The 17769-nt window shown below is 40.5% G+C and overlaps 1 protein-coding gene across 18 annotated transcripts in view; it reads right to left on the reverse strand.

The window, feature by feature from the left end:
• NCKAP5 (NCK associated protein 5) overlaps nt 1-17769 on the reverse strand; it is a 435119-nt gene that overhangs the window by 334767 nt on the left and 82583 nt on the right. For all 18 annotated transcript variants that reach the window (XM_072040698.1, XM_072040699.1, XM_038182175.2 and 15 more), the window contains one exon: nt 11049-11177. In XM_072040698.1, the coding sequence (XP_071896799.1) occupies nt 11049-11117 (69 nt within the window). In that variant the 5' untranslated portion in view covers nt 11118-11177. The remainder of the gene's footprint in view (nt 1-11048; nt 11178-17769) is intronic.

Here is a 17769-nt window from a genome sequence, read left to right on the forward strand (position 1 = left end):
ACAGCAGGAGAAACAGATACAAGGTATGAGTTGAGAACTGAAAGCGTTTGAGTCAAAATAGTTATGGAACAAATACAGGATGTTAGCTTGGTTATTGGCTAATTTAGACACACGTACATCAGGAACAAGTCCATTGACGTTCCTGGAGTTTACACAATGTAAAAGGCACACAAGTGAAATAAAGAAGCAGACACCTGCAATGTCAGATTCTGTCACCTTATGGAGTACGCATTTTTCTGTCTGAGATATCTGTCTAATCAGTGCCACTGAGGTTTCTGCTTTGTGGAATAATGCAATATATAGACTGGCTGAAGCTAAAAGCATCATCTTGTATATCTTTAGTAAAGCTGGTCAGGTTTTTTCTATCTGAATACTCTTCAGGAGACTACAGTTTCTACAAGAAAAAGCAGAATTTTTGAAAGAAAATGCCAACATCATTCTTAAAAATCAGATTTCCTTTAAGATAACAGAAAATGTTTAATTTTGGGGGTAATCTGCATGAATTAACCTATACACGTCTACACAAACCCTTTCTTAAAATGAGTCATAAGGTTTGGGGTTGGTTTCCCTCCAGACAGAGCACCTCAGCAGATGACAACTGCGTAACCTGTGGCTGCGTGCGTGCCATGGGGTGGCTGTGCAGCAGGGAACACAAGGCGGGGAAATGGCAACTCTCTGAAGGCATTGCAGCTAGACTGGGAAGAAAGTAAAAACACTTCAAAATTCATTTTAAGAGGAGACATATTAAAAATTTCTAAGTAAAAAACAACAACAAAAACAAAAAAACAGTTCTAGCTGAAAAGACAAATATCAAAATAATTAATCAAATTTCCCAGGATGGAAATACCCATTCTAATTATTTCTAATTTCTACTTTCTACTTTCCAACTTCTGATTTCCAATTTCAAATGCTGTCCAGGTCCGATGCGTAACTCTCAGAGGCATTTTGCATTGCATCTAGAGGAGTCTCTTGATTAAGGCTCGTTTTCCAGTAAAGATCTTTGATAAACGGGTTTATTTGAACCTTCTTACAAATTAATGGAAGCAAAAGTATTTTCATTAAGAGTCAGATTTTGCTTTTTTTTTTTTTTTTTTTTCAATAGGACTGCAATTCATGCTTTAAAGGCAAACAAGAAGTAATTCCTACTTCAAAAAACTGTTTCATTACACCAGTGAATAATATGCAGGAGGCAAAAACAGACTGGTGGGATTTTGGAGGGCCATGTACCACATGCATACATCACCAAAGATGCATAGGAGCTTTCTGAGCAGTCATACTTTGGTTTTGGATTCAGTGAGAGAAACCACTACCCTGAAACACGATCACATTGTGAGTTATCTTTGCCAAAACTCATAAATTCAAGCAAAGGGAAAACATATTGGGTGTCTGGAAACAGTGGAGGTAATTTTTCCCCTTGGACCTAGCAGAGGTTTTCACTATAATGAAAAACTCTGAGGCATAATTACAGAAATACGTTTTCTAGAAATGAACTGAGAAAGTGTTTCCCAGCCCAAATTACTTGGGTCTGCTTTGTACGCTAGAAAAAAATACCCATTGACATCACACAAACTCTTTGGATTTACACTGTCACCTCCTCATAATGCCAGATGTTGATACCCAGAGTCACTCTAAAAGCTTTACGGTGATCCTAGATCACTTCCTATCTGGGTCAAATGAGGCCCTAAAAACAAAAAGCAGAGAGGCAAGCTCCAAGACACAAGAACAGAAGTAACGAGAAAACAGCAGCAAAGCCAATCACAGCAATTAGAGCTCGAGGAGCACTCACAGAGTACCTAGAACAGCAAAATGTCTGGTTTCAGAGCACCTGAATGTCTCTGAATGTCCCTGCCTCCACGGGAGCTGAGCAAAAGCCATATCCGAGTCACACTGCACAGTTCTGGGTAGCTCTGTTCACAATATAAAGCAGAGTATTTTCAATTTGAAACTAACTAACATTATAGCTAGAGAATCAAATGAGCCAGAAAGACAAGTGAATATATATATATTTTAGAACAAAACCCAGGATATTCCAGCTGGGACCAAACCAAGTATCAAAATCTCGGAATTTCCCACATAGGCTGGAAATGCAGACAGTTCAAAATCACAGTTTTGATTCAAGGCTATCCCACAATCATTGCGAGTAGCTGGACAAAATACACAAAACTTGAGACACCAGGGAAACCTTTTTTCATTAACCATAGTATCTGTAAAATAAATCTACCTGGACCTAGGTTTTCTATCCCTTTTGCCCTTTTTATGGTTGCATGGACACAACTCCATGAGAGAAATGCAGATCCTCCCAGGGATGTAACAATATTGAAAATAGGACATTTGAGAGGATGCCAGGCCATGACTGAGCCCGCAGGAGGTAGATGCGCTGCTCGTACTCAGTCTCGCAGGGCAGGGAATTATATCAACACCATAAAACAACACAGGACATAATTCCTCGCTCTCTTCTCCCCGGGATTGTATTCAAGCAAAATCAGGCAACTGTGAGAGACAGAGGAGACCTGTCCTGCTCAGGGTGTTATGTTTAATTGCTGAAGGCAAGAAGCATTTTTAAAGGTTTGTCAATAAAATCCCTATTTAGTTAACCCCAATCTCCTCAGATCTCTTGTTACAGACAGCCTTCTGCTCTCAACATCTGGGCAGGCAAAGCCTCCAATTACACTGCTGGATTTGGTAGCTTAATAGACCCAGATAAGGGCCCCCCGGTGTATCCATTTCCCTTGGTAACAGCTTATCTGCAGCCAGCCCAACCATACGCAACCTTTATGCCCCGCGACCTTTCCTTTTCTGTGGCTGGGCCCGCATCTGCCACAGCCACACCGTAATTTATGGGGAAGGGGCAGGGGGCAAGGAGAGAGAGGCCCGGCAGCACGGCCGGGACAGGCCTGCACCACACGGGCTCTTCCCTCCTCACCCTGAGGGGCAGCTGAGCTGGGGGCCAGGTGGCAGCCATCCCCGGGGCCCAAACACCTGAGCTGCAGGCTGCAAATTGCCCCAGAGCCTCCAAATCCTGGCCCTTAATCCAAACCTGAACATGTCCTTGGCTGAAGGATGCTGAGAAATCCCGCAGAAGTCAGCTCAAGGCACACACACACTGTCTCTCCCACGCTGAGGTGAATCCACAACCGCATTGCTGTGAGCTCCCTTCCTCCCTCCCCTCAAAATCCATGCAGACATTTGTCTTGTCTTCTCCTTTATTTTCATTTTCAGCTCCTCCTTTGCAATCAAATCAATGTCTTTAAAAGGTTTTTTAAAAGTTATCTAGGATTTAATGTTTTCATGTTGAAAGTCTGACAGGGAATTTGCAGAGACCCTGTTGTAACACAGGCTGATTTCTCCTGCTTCTCTTAAAGGCCACAGAATTTCATTGCCCTCTGTTTTTCTCAGCCAATCTGTCAGCTAATTTGCAGGAACTAGTTAAATCACCTCTTCTCCATACTTCTTTCTCAGTTTTCCTCTACTTTTGCATTGAGTTCTGTGACAATGAACAAGGGCAGATCAGCTACAGAAATTTCTCTTCAAGCTTTCATTGTAACCTTCGAGTCTCATGTTTGTTGCTTGAAGTTTATGTGCCAAAGACGGGAGAAAGCACAAGCCAGCAGTTTGTCAAAGCATGCTGTCTTGGGATTTGTGTTCTGTTTCAGCTGTCACCGTGTCGCCATATATATGTATCGATGCAACTTCTGATGTGCAGCAACAAATGGTAAATAATTCCCTTCTCCAAGTGCACTTCTGGCTGTGTTGGTGTCAGTGCTTTTCATCAATAAACCACTGAGGCATCTTCCAGCAGGAATATTGTTCCAGCTGTTGTTCAGGAACAACATGCTCCATGCACTATTTCCTTGGTTTGAATGCAATATATGAGGCTTTTACTTTTTCTCTCTCTTCAGGAAGCATCCTATCTGGCTTGCTTTGCAAGTACTGCTCGCTGTTTATCCACATCTCCAGCTCCTGAAAAGGCTCACTGGTTTCTATTGGTGTAAGTTAGTTTTAATTGAAGTAAGAGGTCACTACCTGTATCACTCCAAGCAGGGATTCCAGCTCTTCCTGGGGTGCTGGCAGACAACAGAGCTGTTTCTTCCCATTAGGCCTGATGCTTCTTTTTTCTCAGAAAATTCCAAGTGCGCTGAGTTCCTATGAACTTGCAGCCCCCGTATTTTCTGACTTACCTCATTAGGCTGCTCCAGACTCCAAGACAGGCACTTACTCTAACTGCCTGCCACTGGGACACCCACTGCTTTGCACATTTGGGTTTTGAACCTCTTCCTCAATGAAATCCCAAACTGACATCTCCCACGACTGCTACACCACCTTCCATCTCACTTGGTGATACTGGTCACTTTATGCTGTCTTTATCCAAGCTGATGTAGATTTTCTTCTAGTACCTTGGACACACTGCCTTGCTCGTAAATGATGCCCTTAAACTACCCATGCAGACCACAGCGTTTCCCACAGCAGTGCTAATGGTACGCTGCTGTCAGTAAAGGCATTCCTGCCCCACCAGTGGTTTCTCCTTTCTTGCCAGCTGCTGCTGTGAACTGCTCCATTCAGATGGTTCTTTTTGTTCGTGTTTTCTAGTCCCTGACATTCCAGAATTCTTTTTCTGATTAAAATTAATTAAAAATGCAAATGCAGATAAATATATGCTACTGGCAATACGTTTAGACAGCTCAGTTTTTGCAAAATCCTGGTGCATGCCCAGTGCCATTAAGCACAACAATCTGTTCTTACTCTCTTCTTCTGTCTTTACACATTCTATAGACCCTAGGATTTTCTTTTTATATGATGTTTCAAGCAAATTACAGGGCTGTATATTATATAGACAGCTAATAGCACTTTAGTTTATGCCTTTAAGGCTGCATTTGCCCAGTCTGCGGAGTGATGTCCTTACTGGCAGATTCGCAGAACAGTGCAGGCATCACTAACGTCGCCATAAGGAAAAGACTTTCCCAATATTGCCTTGGTAATTCAGTTTACTGAGTCCTTATGTCAGTTCTAAATTTTAAGGTTTTCCCTATGAATGTGCAAACACTAATCTATTAAGTTAGTACCACTTCACGGACTTCATTGCTGTTCTCTTCTGCCTTCTACCCCCAAACAACACTCTTGCTGACTTCATTAAACTGTTCTCTTTGACATATGCTCTTGCTGTATGCGCTGAATGTTATGGATGTTTAACTTGCTTCTCCAACACATAGTGAAAACTGCATGCTTGAGGCTCACATTCTGCATGGCTTTTCCAGTGCTGCACCACGTTTTTGCAGTGCCTGACTGCCCTTGGCTGATCCTTTTCTTCTGATGCTGAATGCAAGCAGAACTGAATAAAACTTTAATTCACACATACAAAAAAATCCAAGTTTTGAGAGCACTGAAAGTATTTTCAGATTCATATGGAATTTGACAGCAGTTTTAGGTGGAAAAAAATGTAATCAGGGTGCAAATGTTAAAACATTAGCGAGCATCTGACCAGTAAATATTTTTAGTGACACCTTTCACTTCCAAATGCTGGAATATGTTATGCTACATAGTAACGCTAGACAAATTGTGAGTGTCACAGTCAACTAGTAAAAAGGTCAGGGCTATTCTCTTCAGCAGATTTAATTCCTACACATGAAGAATCCCCTCCATGTGCTGCTGGTGCAGCATTCTTCACAGCTTTGGCATAACGTTGTTCTCTCTGTGGCACCTTTCATCTGAAGAAACTGAAGCAAGCTGCAGACACATGCTAATAACAGACCACTCTCAGAATACTTACAAGGTAAATATATATATATATATATATAATCTCCAGTTTATTGATTAGCAAACTGGGTTAGCGATTTGTTGGTGATGACAGATTTGGGATTTACACCCCAAATTGGTGGCTCCCAGCCCCAGGCATTGCTCACAGATAACGTGCACGCTTCTCAGCAAAGGTCTCCAATACAACTAAGGGATCTTGTGCATGATGCTAATGCAACCGTGGGCAGGCTGGATGTAGGTAGTACTCCCATCCCCATGTACGATTCGTTACATTACACTGCTACCCTTATTACAACCAAGTGCTGTCATTAAAGCTAATGCTACAGAGACCCACGGGAGCGTGTGACCAGAATGAAAGAAGCAGGGCACAGTTCATGAGCCACCAGAGAGGCACTTTCCTGCAGCTTGCTTTCAGAAGTAAAACCCTCATTTTAAATAAAACAAAAACTTTTACTTTGATAAATGCTGGCTGCTTCTAAAAGATATTCTGTTCTCAAATCTCCCCGGCAAAATGCCACCACAGTTGTAAGGGCCAACCACGTGTGCAGTCAGGCTGGGAATTATCCACACAAATAAAGAGCACAGCTTGAAACATCGACTTTTTCCTGATCAAAAGGGTCTTGGAGACAACTGGACAGTTTGGATCAGGCAAAGGATAGGGCTTTTATTTTTTTCAAAGAGTGCCCCAGTGAACAGAGTAGCCAATGTGGCCCCGGTGGCAGCGATACGCTGTAACACTCTCCTCCTCCCACGCAAGTTATTGAAAGCTTGGCTTTGGATCTGCTTGTTGGTAATTTTTTTTTTGCCTTTATTATTTATTTTTGTTGAAGAAATTCTGTAAGGGAAATGTGATATACAATCTACCCTTTCATTAACTTTTTTAATAGCATTCCCTGTCTAAGCTGCTTCACCCCTACATACCAAGTAATAAATTGCAAATGTTACCAAAGAAGCATTGTCACCCAAAAAGTGTCTTCATTATACCAGTACAAAGGAACTGTGTGCTGTGATTTTGTTAAAATCAAATATAAAATAGCATTAAATGTACTTTTCTGTGTTCCCATATCTGTTTTCTTTATGTACTTTAGTCTAAAGTGAAAAAACAATGCATATCCTTTTGCATCTTGTTTTTACCTAGTTTCATTCATTAGGGGTTTTCAACTATATATGCTGAAATGAAAGATTTAACATGGAAAAATTATTTATGAAAAATTTTACAATCATGAAATATTCACACTACTTAACTTTGTAAAGCTGTTCTTTTTAACAAAACCTAAAGAATTTAGGGATTTAAGCTGCATAAGGTACAATGCTCTTCAGAAAGATCTGTTTCTTTTTTACTAGTTATATTTCCATTCTAAATAAAAACCAATCTGACACTGTGATAGGTGACAGCTAAGCAATATGTTGCAAATAAATATATTTTACCACCATTACAATTTTTGTGATTTATTTTAATTCCAATCAGATGTACTTCAGCAATCATTGTAAAGGCTTTGGCCTCAATTTCTATACACAGCAATCCAGAAGAGCATAAGCTTCCACCTTTTTCTTTGATTGTTGTCTATCTTATCATCTTATAACTGGTTCACGTAGGGTAAAATATATTACTTACTAATGCCATAATACATTATGGGACAGAGATCCATTACGTGGAACTCAAAAAGAATCAAAGATCTTCTTTAGTCCTCCTAATTCGTGGCGTTCTGTTTATAAGCAATTTGCATAAGACAATTTCTAAAACTAAAACATAGTAGCATCACTTTTACAACAGATGAAAACACGAAGTTATTATAAAGTTATTTTAAAACTGTAAAAAGTATATCCTTCTTGTACGGTGTGTTTCCATTTTAAAATGTCAGGCAGAATATGAAGATAAATTGCAAATATATAATTTTCTATAACTGATCTTATAGGATTACCTGTATGAATTGTTAAAAAGTTAAAATTTGTTATTGCTTCATCTAAACATAGAGCTATAAAACATCATGGTTACTGCAGACTTCTTTGTCTGTGAATGTAAATGAGCATCTTTGTGTATAAAGGTTCTCCAATACTGGGATCCTACAGAGCGATAAGAGCCATTAGCTATAGTAGGGATTTCAGGAGTAATAGGTGTGATATTATGACTAAATGCTCATAGGAATCTAATTCCATTGGAGCGAACAGAAAGTCTCCCCTTTGACCTGAACGGTCGTTGAATTGATTCCTCTGCTGGATGACATGAAAAGTCAGATCAAAGGTAGGATTCTGAATCTTGTTAAAACACACGGCTTCAAACTACTTACTTCCTGCGAAGCATTAATGAAAATACCCATTGGGCCCGTAACCAATCACTGAAAGAATACATCCTATGATGCTCATCCTATGAGCATATATGTGCATTTATATTTTTTGCTTTTTAAAAGGTTTATCTGCCCTCATTTTAAAGCTTATTTCCCCCAGACACAAGCTGGAAACAGGAACAGTAGTACACGGAACAACTGTGAACTCTTCTCCTTTATCTGAGGTGATCAAAAAGCAGTTACTGTGCCTGTGTTGTAAGGAAGAGTGTTTTAATGTCTACGAAATTTCTCACTGGCATGTCATTTGAAGGATCTGGTTTCTGAAACTGATCCACATCATTTGAAGCCTGACATTTGCTGTTTGATGGGCTAGACCTGAATACAGAACACTCTGATGAAATTTATATTCATATTTCGAAGGCCCAGATACATATTCTAAGCAGGTGGAGGCCATCTCTATTGTTTAGAAACATCTCTTTCCTCTCCTCCCACTTCTTTCAAATAGCATCATAGCCTATATACTCAGAATCTAAGAGATAAGGGAGGCAGAGGGAATTTTTTGGCTTTAAGTATCTCTGAACAATTCTTGTAGATTATATCATGGCAAAAACATTCTAGAAGAAGAGTACAGTCTGATACAGATGGGAAAAGCAGCAGAGCCAAGCAGGGTGGGGAATGTTATCAGAAATGCCTATTTGTAACTCATGGTCCAGAATACAAAAGCAGAAATGTGTTTCATTTAAACACACAGAAATCAGAATTCTTTCAAAGATACGAGAATGCTGGAAGACTCCACCAAACAAGGGCAAGCCATAGTTTACAAGCAAATCCGAGCCAAGATTTCAAGCAAAGTGTCCAGCCCTGAATACTTGAGAGGTTAAACACAACACCTTTGGGAAAAGACACAAGAAGAAAGAGATGCGAAGACTTGAGGGGGCAGGAGCAGGAGTAAAACATAGCACTTGGACGGAATTTGGCAACAGGAGTAACGAAGACAGACATACAATATGAAGGCAACAATTAAGAAGTTACAGACAAAGGTAGGATAGAACAGGAAATTGGGGAAAATGAGAGGAGTGCTTCGTTTTGCCTGGTTGAATTTCATGGGACGGGATATGTAGTGTGAATCACTAACGTGCTGCTGAAGGCACTCATATCTCAAAATGTCTCTATCAGTTTGTTAAGAAGTAATAGCTGGCAGTTAACTATGAACAGTGGTCACGTGTTTCTAATTAAATTTATGGATGACACTCTTTAATCTAGTTATATGTAGTCTATTCAATACAAACTTTCAATGGACACTGACCTGTAACATACAAGTACTAAAAATGCAAGTTTGCACTGACAAACTATGGAGGCAAGCATAACCTTTAGCTGTCACGGGCAGAAGAAGCCATTGTAAAAAAAATGTGTGTCAGCCTGATGGTATGATAGGTTTACATGTTCAAAACATACCACAAAATAACACCCCTTTCATCTTTCCCTCACACATTTCCTTCAACACCTTATCACGACATGGGTTAGTCGAAGACAAATCTGGCACGCGCTGACATAGATGCACTGACCTCAAGCCAGCACCTGAATGCTGGTTTTAAACTGTGAGCAGTCTCCCACCCTACGTATGACTTGCCAAAGAGTAGGGAGGAAACATCACCTTTTCTTGGAGTCACAGGTTCATTTTTTTTTCCTCCACAAGGAGCGTTTTAATATGCAGACAGCATTAATTACTACACAAAGCACTTTTCATGGTGTTACACCCACAGTATTCCCAACGACAACAATAAATGTCTCTCTCTACTCCCCCCTTACTGATGCGAAAGGGTAAGAATTAAGCACAGAGCACTAACCTGGCTGTAAATAAGCCCAAATTAGCACTAGATGGGTTTGGAAGCCAGAAATACCTAGTTCCTTGTTCCCATCCAGACAGCAGACCATGCTGTCACCTCAGGGAAAAGATAATTCCTGTCTTATACACGAAGGAAAGGCTGAATCTAGCCTATCACCCCAGCAAAAACAGTTCTGATTTGCCATACTAAGCATCATCTTTGTGCAAAATTCACAACTGCTGGCATTTCCGTTAGCATTCACTACCCAGTTTCCATATTGCTGACCCCCAGAAACCAAACGCAACTCTTGCTGCTCCCAGTGCCAAACCTCCCAGCTCCCAGCACTTCCAAGCATCAGCCCAGCAGTACGAACACTTGAAAAAAGAGGCAGCTCTGTTAACAAAAGCTAAGGACACACTTCTTCCGCAGAAGACACTGTCTATGGAAGTCAAAGAGATGGCATGGGCTTCCTCAGAGCTCTTAGCTTTGCTTGTTTCAGTGTTTGTTCCATTAATAGTCCCACTAGCATGCTGAGTACTTGACTTTGGTATGTTTATCCTCTCACTTAACTGTTCAACATCTTTGAGCATTTTCCAGTCATGTATCCTTAGTAGAGCTATAAAAACTCCTTGTTAATCTCAATCATCATTTGAAAACATTACCTACAGGTAAATATAAATCTAGAATATAATCCCAATAAATTCACATCCTACATATATCAAAAACAATCACTTTACAGCACGTGGCATTTATATTTCGCTTTCAGGTGATATTAGAGTAGTTTATACATTCACTATGGTGAACAATTTTTTCCTGGTATCCTCAACAAGCATTTCAGATTAGATGACCTCATCTACCTACAGCTCTCATACAGTCAGTATAAAGAAGCAGAGGCTCACAGAGGTAAGATTTTAATTACAAGTTTGGTAACTCATCTGGATTCTTTTCTAGAATGCAGTGAATTCAGGGAGGTTCTTCTATATGATGACATGTTTCTATTTAGGATGCTTTAAAATTCCTCCACCACTTTTGTTCTAGAGAATCTTAAAAATGAGGAAAGGTTGTGATACTGTGATTAATAAATAAACATCTTCAAAATGTACATCATTATGAGTATTGCTTCTTAACAACTGTATCTTTATGACACAAGATATATTCAGTAAATTCAGTAAATATTAATTCTTACCACAAGACTGCTGTCCAGAGAAAGTCTTTTCCCAAATTCCCTTTTCTGGAGCTGTCTTTTTCTCTCCATAGCTGAGGTTATTTGTTTTCCTTTTCATCTACTAGAAATGTCAGACTCTTTCCAGCATCACTGAAAAAAAAAAATAAAAAATGCACATTTCAATATTCTACTTAACAGTTTCTGTCTTTCATCATTAACTTTGTAATAACCCAGCAGCTAATGACTTTGTGTCCATAGTAGGCTGTGCTCCAGGAACAAATTTTCTGTGCCAAAAAAGCTAAACTCTCCAGACAGAAATATCACCACAATGTTTGGGTCACGTCTCCAACATAACAAAAACAATCAACAACAACAACAACAACAACAACAAAAAAAAATAAAAATAAAATAAAATAAAATAAAATAAAATAAAATAAAATAAAATAAAATAAAATAAAATAAAATAAAATAAAATAAAATAAAATAAAATAAAATAAAATAAAATAAAATAAAATAAAATAAAATAAAATAAAGGAAAAAAAGAAAATCTACTACTACTACTACTACTACTGTCTTTATCAATACACCCTGTGTTTTAACAGTCTCTGTTTAACCAGGCTGGGAAATGGATTTGTAGAGCCAGCGAACTACCTGGGGTTTGCAGGAGGGAAACAGTTCGTTTCATATTATTTGCACTCCTCAGTAAGCCTTGCTTGTTGGCACATCTGTGCTGCTACTGTGATGTACAAATTTTGGAACTAATCCTGACAAGTTCTAAAAGCTTTCAACTCCTATTATCCTTAATGAGACACTAATGCCCTCAGCGCTTTTCGTATATTTTTAAGGTCAAATATTTGGCTGTGATAATCAAAGAGTCCCACTGACTGTGCAGAATGGCCGGGGAACTTCACCTAAAGCATGGAGGGCAATAGTCTTACTGATTTGGTAGGATTCGTTTATTCCACTGATGATTTCTACTAAAATCAAGGCATAATTTACACATAGCTACTTCCAAGTCTCTCCTTTACTACAAGTTTCTGGTGAAACTTGTATTTGAAAGTTTTGGCTTCTACATCGAGGTAGTATTTGTTGTGCATGATTTGGCAGCATGGGCAAAGCTAAAGAAGTTGTTCAGGATTTACAGAAAATAGTAACAGAAATCAGAGTTTAAATTGAAGTGGGCAGATAGCCCATGAATGCTGAACCAAACAGAGGAATTTTCTCCTGTACCTTGTAGTGACTTCATTTGCTATATCAGGGGGAATATCCTCTCTCTTCCTCTGGAATAACTCTCATTAAAGACTGAGGACTTTCACCATAAGATTTTGTCCACTTTTTTTAGTCAAGGCTTGATATGGAAGCCTATTTAAAATCATAATTCTAGCAAGGTTGTGATATTCATACAGCGCTACTTAATTCTAAACCTAGAGTAGTTCATTGCATTTAACTGGAAGAAAAAAAAAAAAAAAGATAAAAAATACAAATCTATCAGATCTATCTGTTTCTGATCCCTTGTACTCTTTGTGAACAGCAACTTCAGTTGCCAAGAGCCAGGTGACTACAACAGGCACGAATATCACTGGACTTGGCTGCAGGGTAATGCAGCTGGCGTTCCCAAAAGAAGCCTTACATTTGGCCTCCAGATGTGCTTACATGCCTGTGGATAGCCTTGACTTCTCGTGCACCTGTGAACTAGACCATCTGTCACTGCAGTGATGTCAAGCAGATAAATCCACCCCAACTCTTCCCCCAAATTGCCCCCGAATGCTCTGCCACAAGGGCACAGGGGACTCAGCACGTGGGCCGAGCACGGGCTGCCTGCAAGGAGATCAGGATGCTCTGGGCAAAGCCTCAGAAGCCAGCTGGAATTCAGAGGGCTCCCAGAGGCATGCAAATTGTGATAATCAATCAGGTACAACGTGGACATCACAAGTGGGACTGCTCTTGTAAAGCATTTCCCATGGGGAATCAGTAATTGGTCCAGTTAGCAAGCGATCCAACGGTAATTCAGCGCTCTAAGAAACAGCACCTGGTCTCTCTTACACTTTGTACTTCTGGTTTGCACTTCCACGAGGCCAGTATTCACCCCTTTTCCTCCAAAATGGACAAAAATCAGCTTCTATAACATGAATCTAAATAGCACCCATGATGGTAGGAATATCTGTTCTATCACAGCGATCATTCTTTAGGTGTATTTTGTTCCAGTTTTACCTGCAAGCTCTTGCTTCCCATCTGTAGCACCAATCCTAAAGCTACACCCACTACTTAATTGAGCTAATAAGGAAGAACAATGGCATGCTATCACACAATTGCCATTGCTTCCTGATTAGCTATCATGTCTCAGAAGACATACCGCAATCCTTACAAACACAGAGGCAATGTATTACACTGTTCTTGCGATCATGACAGAAATCAGCGAAAGAAAAAACTTAATGTAATCTTTGTGTCATTTTTCCGTGCGTTTGTCATGCCTGGAGAGCATGATTTCCACCAAGGCAGTCTTTGTTGATCAGTAAGCACAGCACTACAGATGAGTGAGCTGGTGACAGCTACAGTTGGAGCCAATTATCCCGGCAGAAGGTCAAGTATTTAACTTCAGTGCCTGAAGTGCCTGTCTGCAGGTATTTGGCAGAACAACCCCAAATCCTAGTTCAGAAGGAGAAAGGATTATTCGTTATTCCAACAGCTTATACACTGAGCTGCCTTGGGCACTTCAGAGGGTGGATTTACTGTCCCTCTGTAGCCCTGGCAGGTGCAGCACACCTACCTACGTGAGCAACGGTGAGGCTGCCTCCGACCTGCAGACTCCTTCCCCATGTACACCACGGGAGCTCAAATCTCGGGGCACATCACGATTAGCAGGCTGCCAGGGATCTCTCCTGAAAAGTTAACAACCTAAGGCTGAACCCACCCAAACTTCTGAATCAGAGGTAATTACCTTACGAGATAATACAGCGCCTGTATCAACATATGCTGGTGGCTCAGGGCACCCAACTCGGGAGGTCTTAAAAACGCCCTGATCATCAGAGTGAAGTACTTAACAAAACCAGAACAAGTTTCCACGTGGAATGGTCATTTCTGTGCAGTATGCTTCTTGTCACAGAGAAAAATGACCTTCCTAGGTAAATCTGTCTTCCTCTGAGACCAACCCAGAGACTAAAATGAATTCAAGCTGCAAGTAATGCATCTCCCGGGAAGCTCAGCACCGGAGAACAGCCATCCAGATGGAGCACTCTTGAAATGTAAAAACACTGAGAATCAGTTTGCCCAACCATCAAAAATACCATTTTTGTGTTATCAAGAGAACAGGCTGTAGAAATTTATCAGCCTTCCCTGACCGTTTGGTTGTCGATATCTCTCAGATGATGTCTTCACAGCAGAGCCCCCAGTGATCAGCATTCAGACCCTGACGATCCCATTTGGCTTGGCTGAAGTGGGACCTACATTGCAAACTCACTCTTGATTTCTGGTGTCTTCACTGATACTGTGCTCACATTGGGAGCTGAGTTTTGGGGCCATACCTTTGTGCTGAAGGAAGCTTGCCCACTGCAGGACTCTTCCCTGTGGGACTACAGAGCTCAGCTATGCTGAGCACACTGGGGGAGGCACTGAAGTCAGAGGCACTCGGCGATTATGCCCGTATCCTGAAGAGGTACGTGGGGATCAGTCAGTGAGAATGCAGGTCCCAGATGTTTGCCTGCTGCCTGCTCACTTTAGCACTGAGCTCAGAGAAGTAGGTTTTGTGTGGATGCAGACAAAAAAAGTCCCAGGGGATGCCCTAAGTGGCATCTTGCGTCAATACGGTGTACCCTCACCGTTCATAAAGCCAGCAAGCCAGAGGCACCAGCTTGATTACATATCTTAAAGTGCAGCAATTTCAGTACTCAACACAAGCACGTTCAGTACTTCGGGAGATGGCTCTAAAACTATGCCCTGGAGAAATGGTGTGATTAACATAGAAAAGCACTCTCCATAATCTATGCAAGAAATTTCTTGGATTATAATACCTTCTCCATTTCTAGTAGTAACAAAGCATGATTGATGCCTATTGCTTTAGCTGATGAAAACGGGTAATATATGTATTACATCCCTCAGATAAGCAGCCAAGATATTTTCAGACAGTTTGAAACTGTGCAGTTACATTTCAGCAGAGCTATGCCAACACATACCAGCTGGGAACTAACACGTAGGAAATCTTTTTGCTAACTGGAAATGGACTGTATTTATTTTTCCGTCTCACAAATTAGTATAAATCTAGCAGTTCTGACAGGTGACACAAACGACAGCTCCAGAACCTAGTGTCCTTTTGTTTAAATTCAACGTAGATGCTAATTCAGCCCCCCCACCCCCTGCTTACTGTACCTTACCACTGGCAGAAAGCACGATACCTGGTGGGCACCAGCTCATTCTCCCCCTGCAATCTGTTTGTCTGTCTGAGCGTTAACGAGAGGACAGCTTTTGTGATGTGGACGTCAAACTCTCAGGTAATGGAACGAGGCCAAAGTTTCGCAGTGATCACCTTTGAGCCCTTTTTTCTACTTGGCCAGTTGTACTTGTTCACCAGGCATACTTTAAAGCCGAAAGGGAATAACCAGAACTGGTATTATCCTTTAGCAAGGAAAGGAAAATGAAAATAGTGTCACTAGCACAGGTCAGGAGGCAGCTATGAGAAAGTACAAATTTTCATCAATGCAAATGTTAGTTAGAATGAACAGGTGACCTAAAGGTGAAAGATTTTATAGCTCATTACCAGCCTCTGGATGATTCCGTTTCCTGAGAACCTAATTGAATTGAATTGAGTCTTTCACTGTACAGCTGGGTTCTTTTGCCAACTCTGGTGCTAACACCGATGTCTGAATGCTTGCTTTTGTTGTGGTCTTTGTAGGAAAAGAAGCAGAAGTAAGTACAGTACAGTTTGTCCACGCCTTCTCAGAGCTGGAATAACAAAAGGCTCCATCCAGGATGATGAACTTGATGTACATTCATTCAATAGATCAGAAATTGTTCAGTCCTACAAGCTCACTACATTTATTCTTCCTAGGCCTAAAACACTAGGTCTGTACTAAGTTTTTGAGTGTTTCCTGTTCTTTTTTAAATGGCAGGGTGTTAAAATCACCAGAGCAGTTAACAGCAGAGAATTTCACCTTCATGAGAGATGAGAAAATTTTGCCTAGTGACTAAAAGTGAGCCATGAATCCAGTTTCATTACCACACCCCTATCCCTCCCTGTCATGGTGTTCAGCCTGGTCATGACTTTAAGTGGTGAAGTGGAAAAAATAATTCCCAAATTCTCTTCTGAGCTGATGTTTCTAACTTCAACACTTGGGAACTAGCAAGCTACAGCAACATCTGCACTTATGCAACCTGCAACTTAGCTAAATGTTTTTTTATTTTGCCTGCAGTGCATTTCAGAGCAACGCCATGAGCATGGCCTGCCTAATGCTCAATACACTCAGGTATTTGCTGAGGCTGGTCAGCAGTTTGTTGGCGCTAATGTATGCATTGTACAAGCACACCCACTGGATTAGGCTGCTATTTAGATAAGCAAGCCGCATTTTTGCAGAGAGGGAAGGAGAATGTGCCATGTGCCAGCATTAATGAGTTAATTAAATTAGAAAAATTCCAATGCAAGACCCTAAAATGCTTAGATAAGTGGAATACTATGGGAATTGCAAAGCAGCAAACACTGCTGTACCATTCTGCATGCAGACCAAGGTATTCTGATTGGTTTTGGAAAGGTGAGTTAAACCAAAGTATGTCAAGACAGTGAGAAAATATCCAGATTGGAAAAAAAAAACTCCTTCCTAGTCTTCTTCCCATCACACTGATGCATGGCAGTCTACAAAGAAACCGAGAACTGACTTATTTTAGAGCCAAATTACGTGGATCACTCTTGCTCAGATCCCAGCTCTTGAAAGGGAATCAGCAGAGCACATAGCATTGTCTAAAGCAAATTTTTAATGGTGATCACTTGTCAGCACTGAACAGACTCAGAGCACAGTGTCCTAGAAATACAGCATTTAAAACAAAGCATCTCAGCTGCTAAATTCCCCATTTGAATCTGTCCAAACCACCGTTTTCAATATACATTTATGCTATCTCCACGCAAGATAATCTTCCATTTATTTGGCAAACTAAACAGCCAGTAAAGCTTTCTATAGCATTGCCTCTAGGATTTAAACAAGTTAAGATTAGGGGCTTAAATCTAGCAGACCTATCAGTGTGCTCAAAATAATACCAGGAATTTCAATAAATCAGAAAATAAAGAATATGGCATTAAAGATGTTATTACTCTGACAGCTGTCAAGATGAATTGCATGAGAAGCATTTAAAAGATTTATATCTCCGAATCTCACCAGGTTAATTAAATGGATGCATGCATTCATTTAAGAGGATAAGGTGGGTTGCAGTGACATAAAATGAGAGGGCATAAGATTACGTTCTTTCAGCATTAACAAGAATGGGTTGAACCGATATCATTTCCGTATTCTGTAATAAGCGTGATTCATCCACTGCCATTTTCAGCTCTCATTTTCTTTCTGGCAACAAAAAAAGACCATGAACATTTATAGACTAACATAATCAAAGCCTTAACCTTTTCAGCGTTTTGTGTTTGCATTGGCTGTCCATTTTTATCGCAGAGCTCCACAGGCCATGCTGCAGGGAAGAGAAGAATCGCCAGTAAATTACACCAAAGAATGCTGGAAAGGTCAAAGGATTACCCTCCCCTGTTTGCTTTTAT

The sequence above is a fragment of the Anas platyrhynchos genome, chromosome 7 (assembly GCF_047663525.1).
Source record: "Anas platyrhynchos isolate ZD024472 breed Pekin duck chromosome 7, IASCAAS_PekinDuck_T2T, whole genome shotgun sequence".
Classification (NCBI taxonomy): domain Eukaryota; kingdom Metazoa; phylum Chordata; class Aves; order Anseriformes; family Anatidae; genus Anas; species Anas platyrhynchos.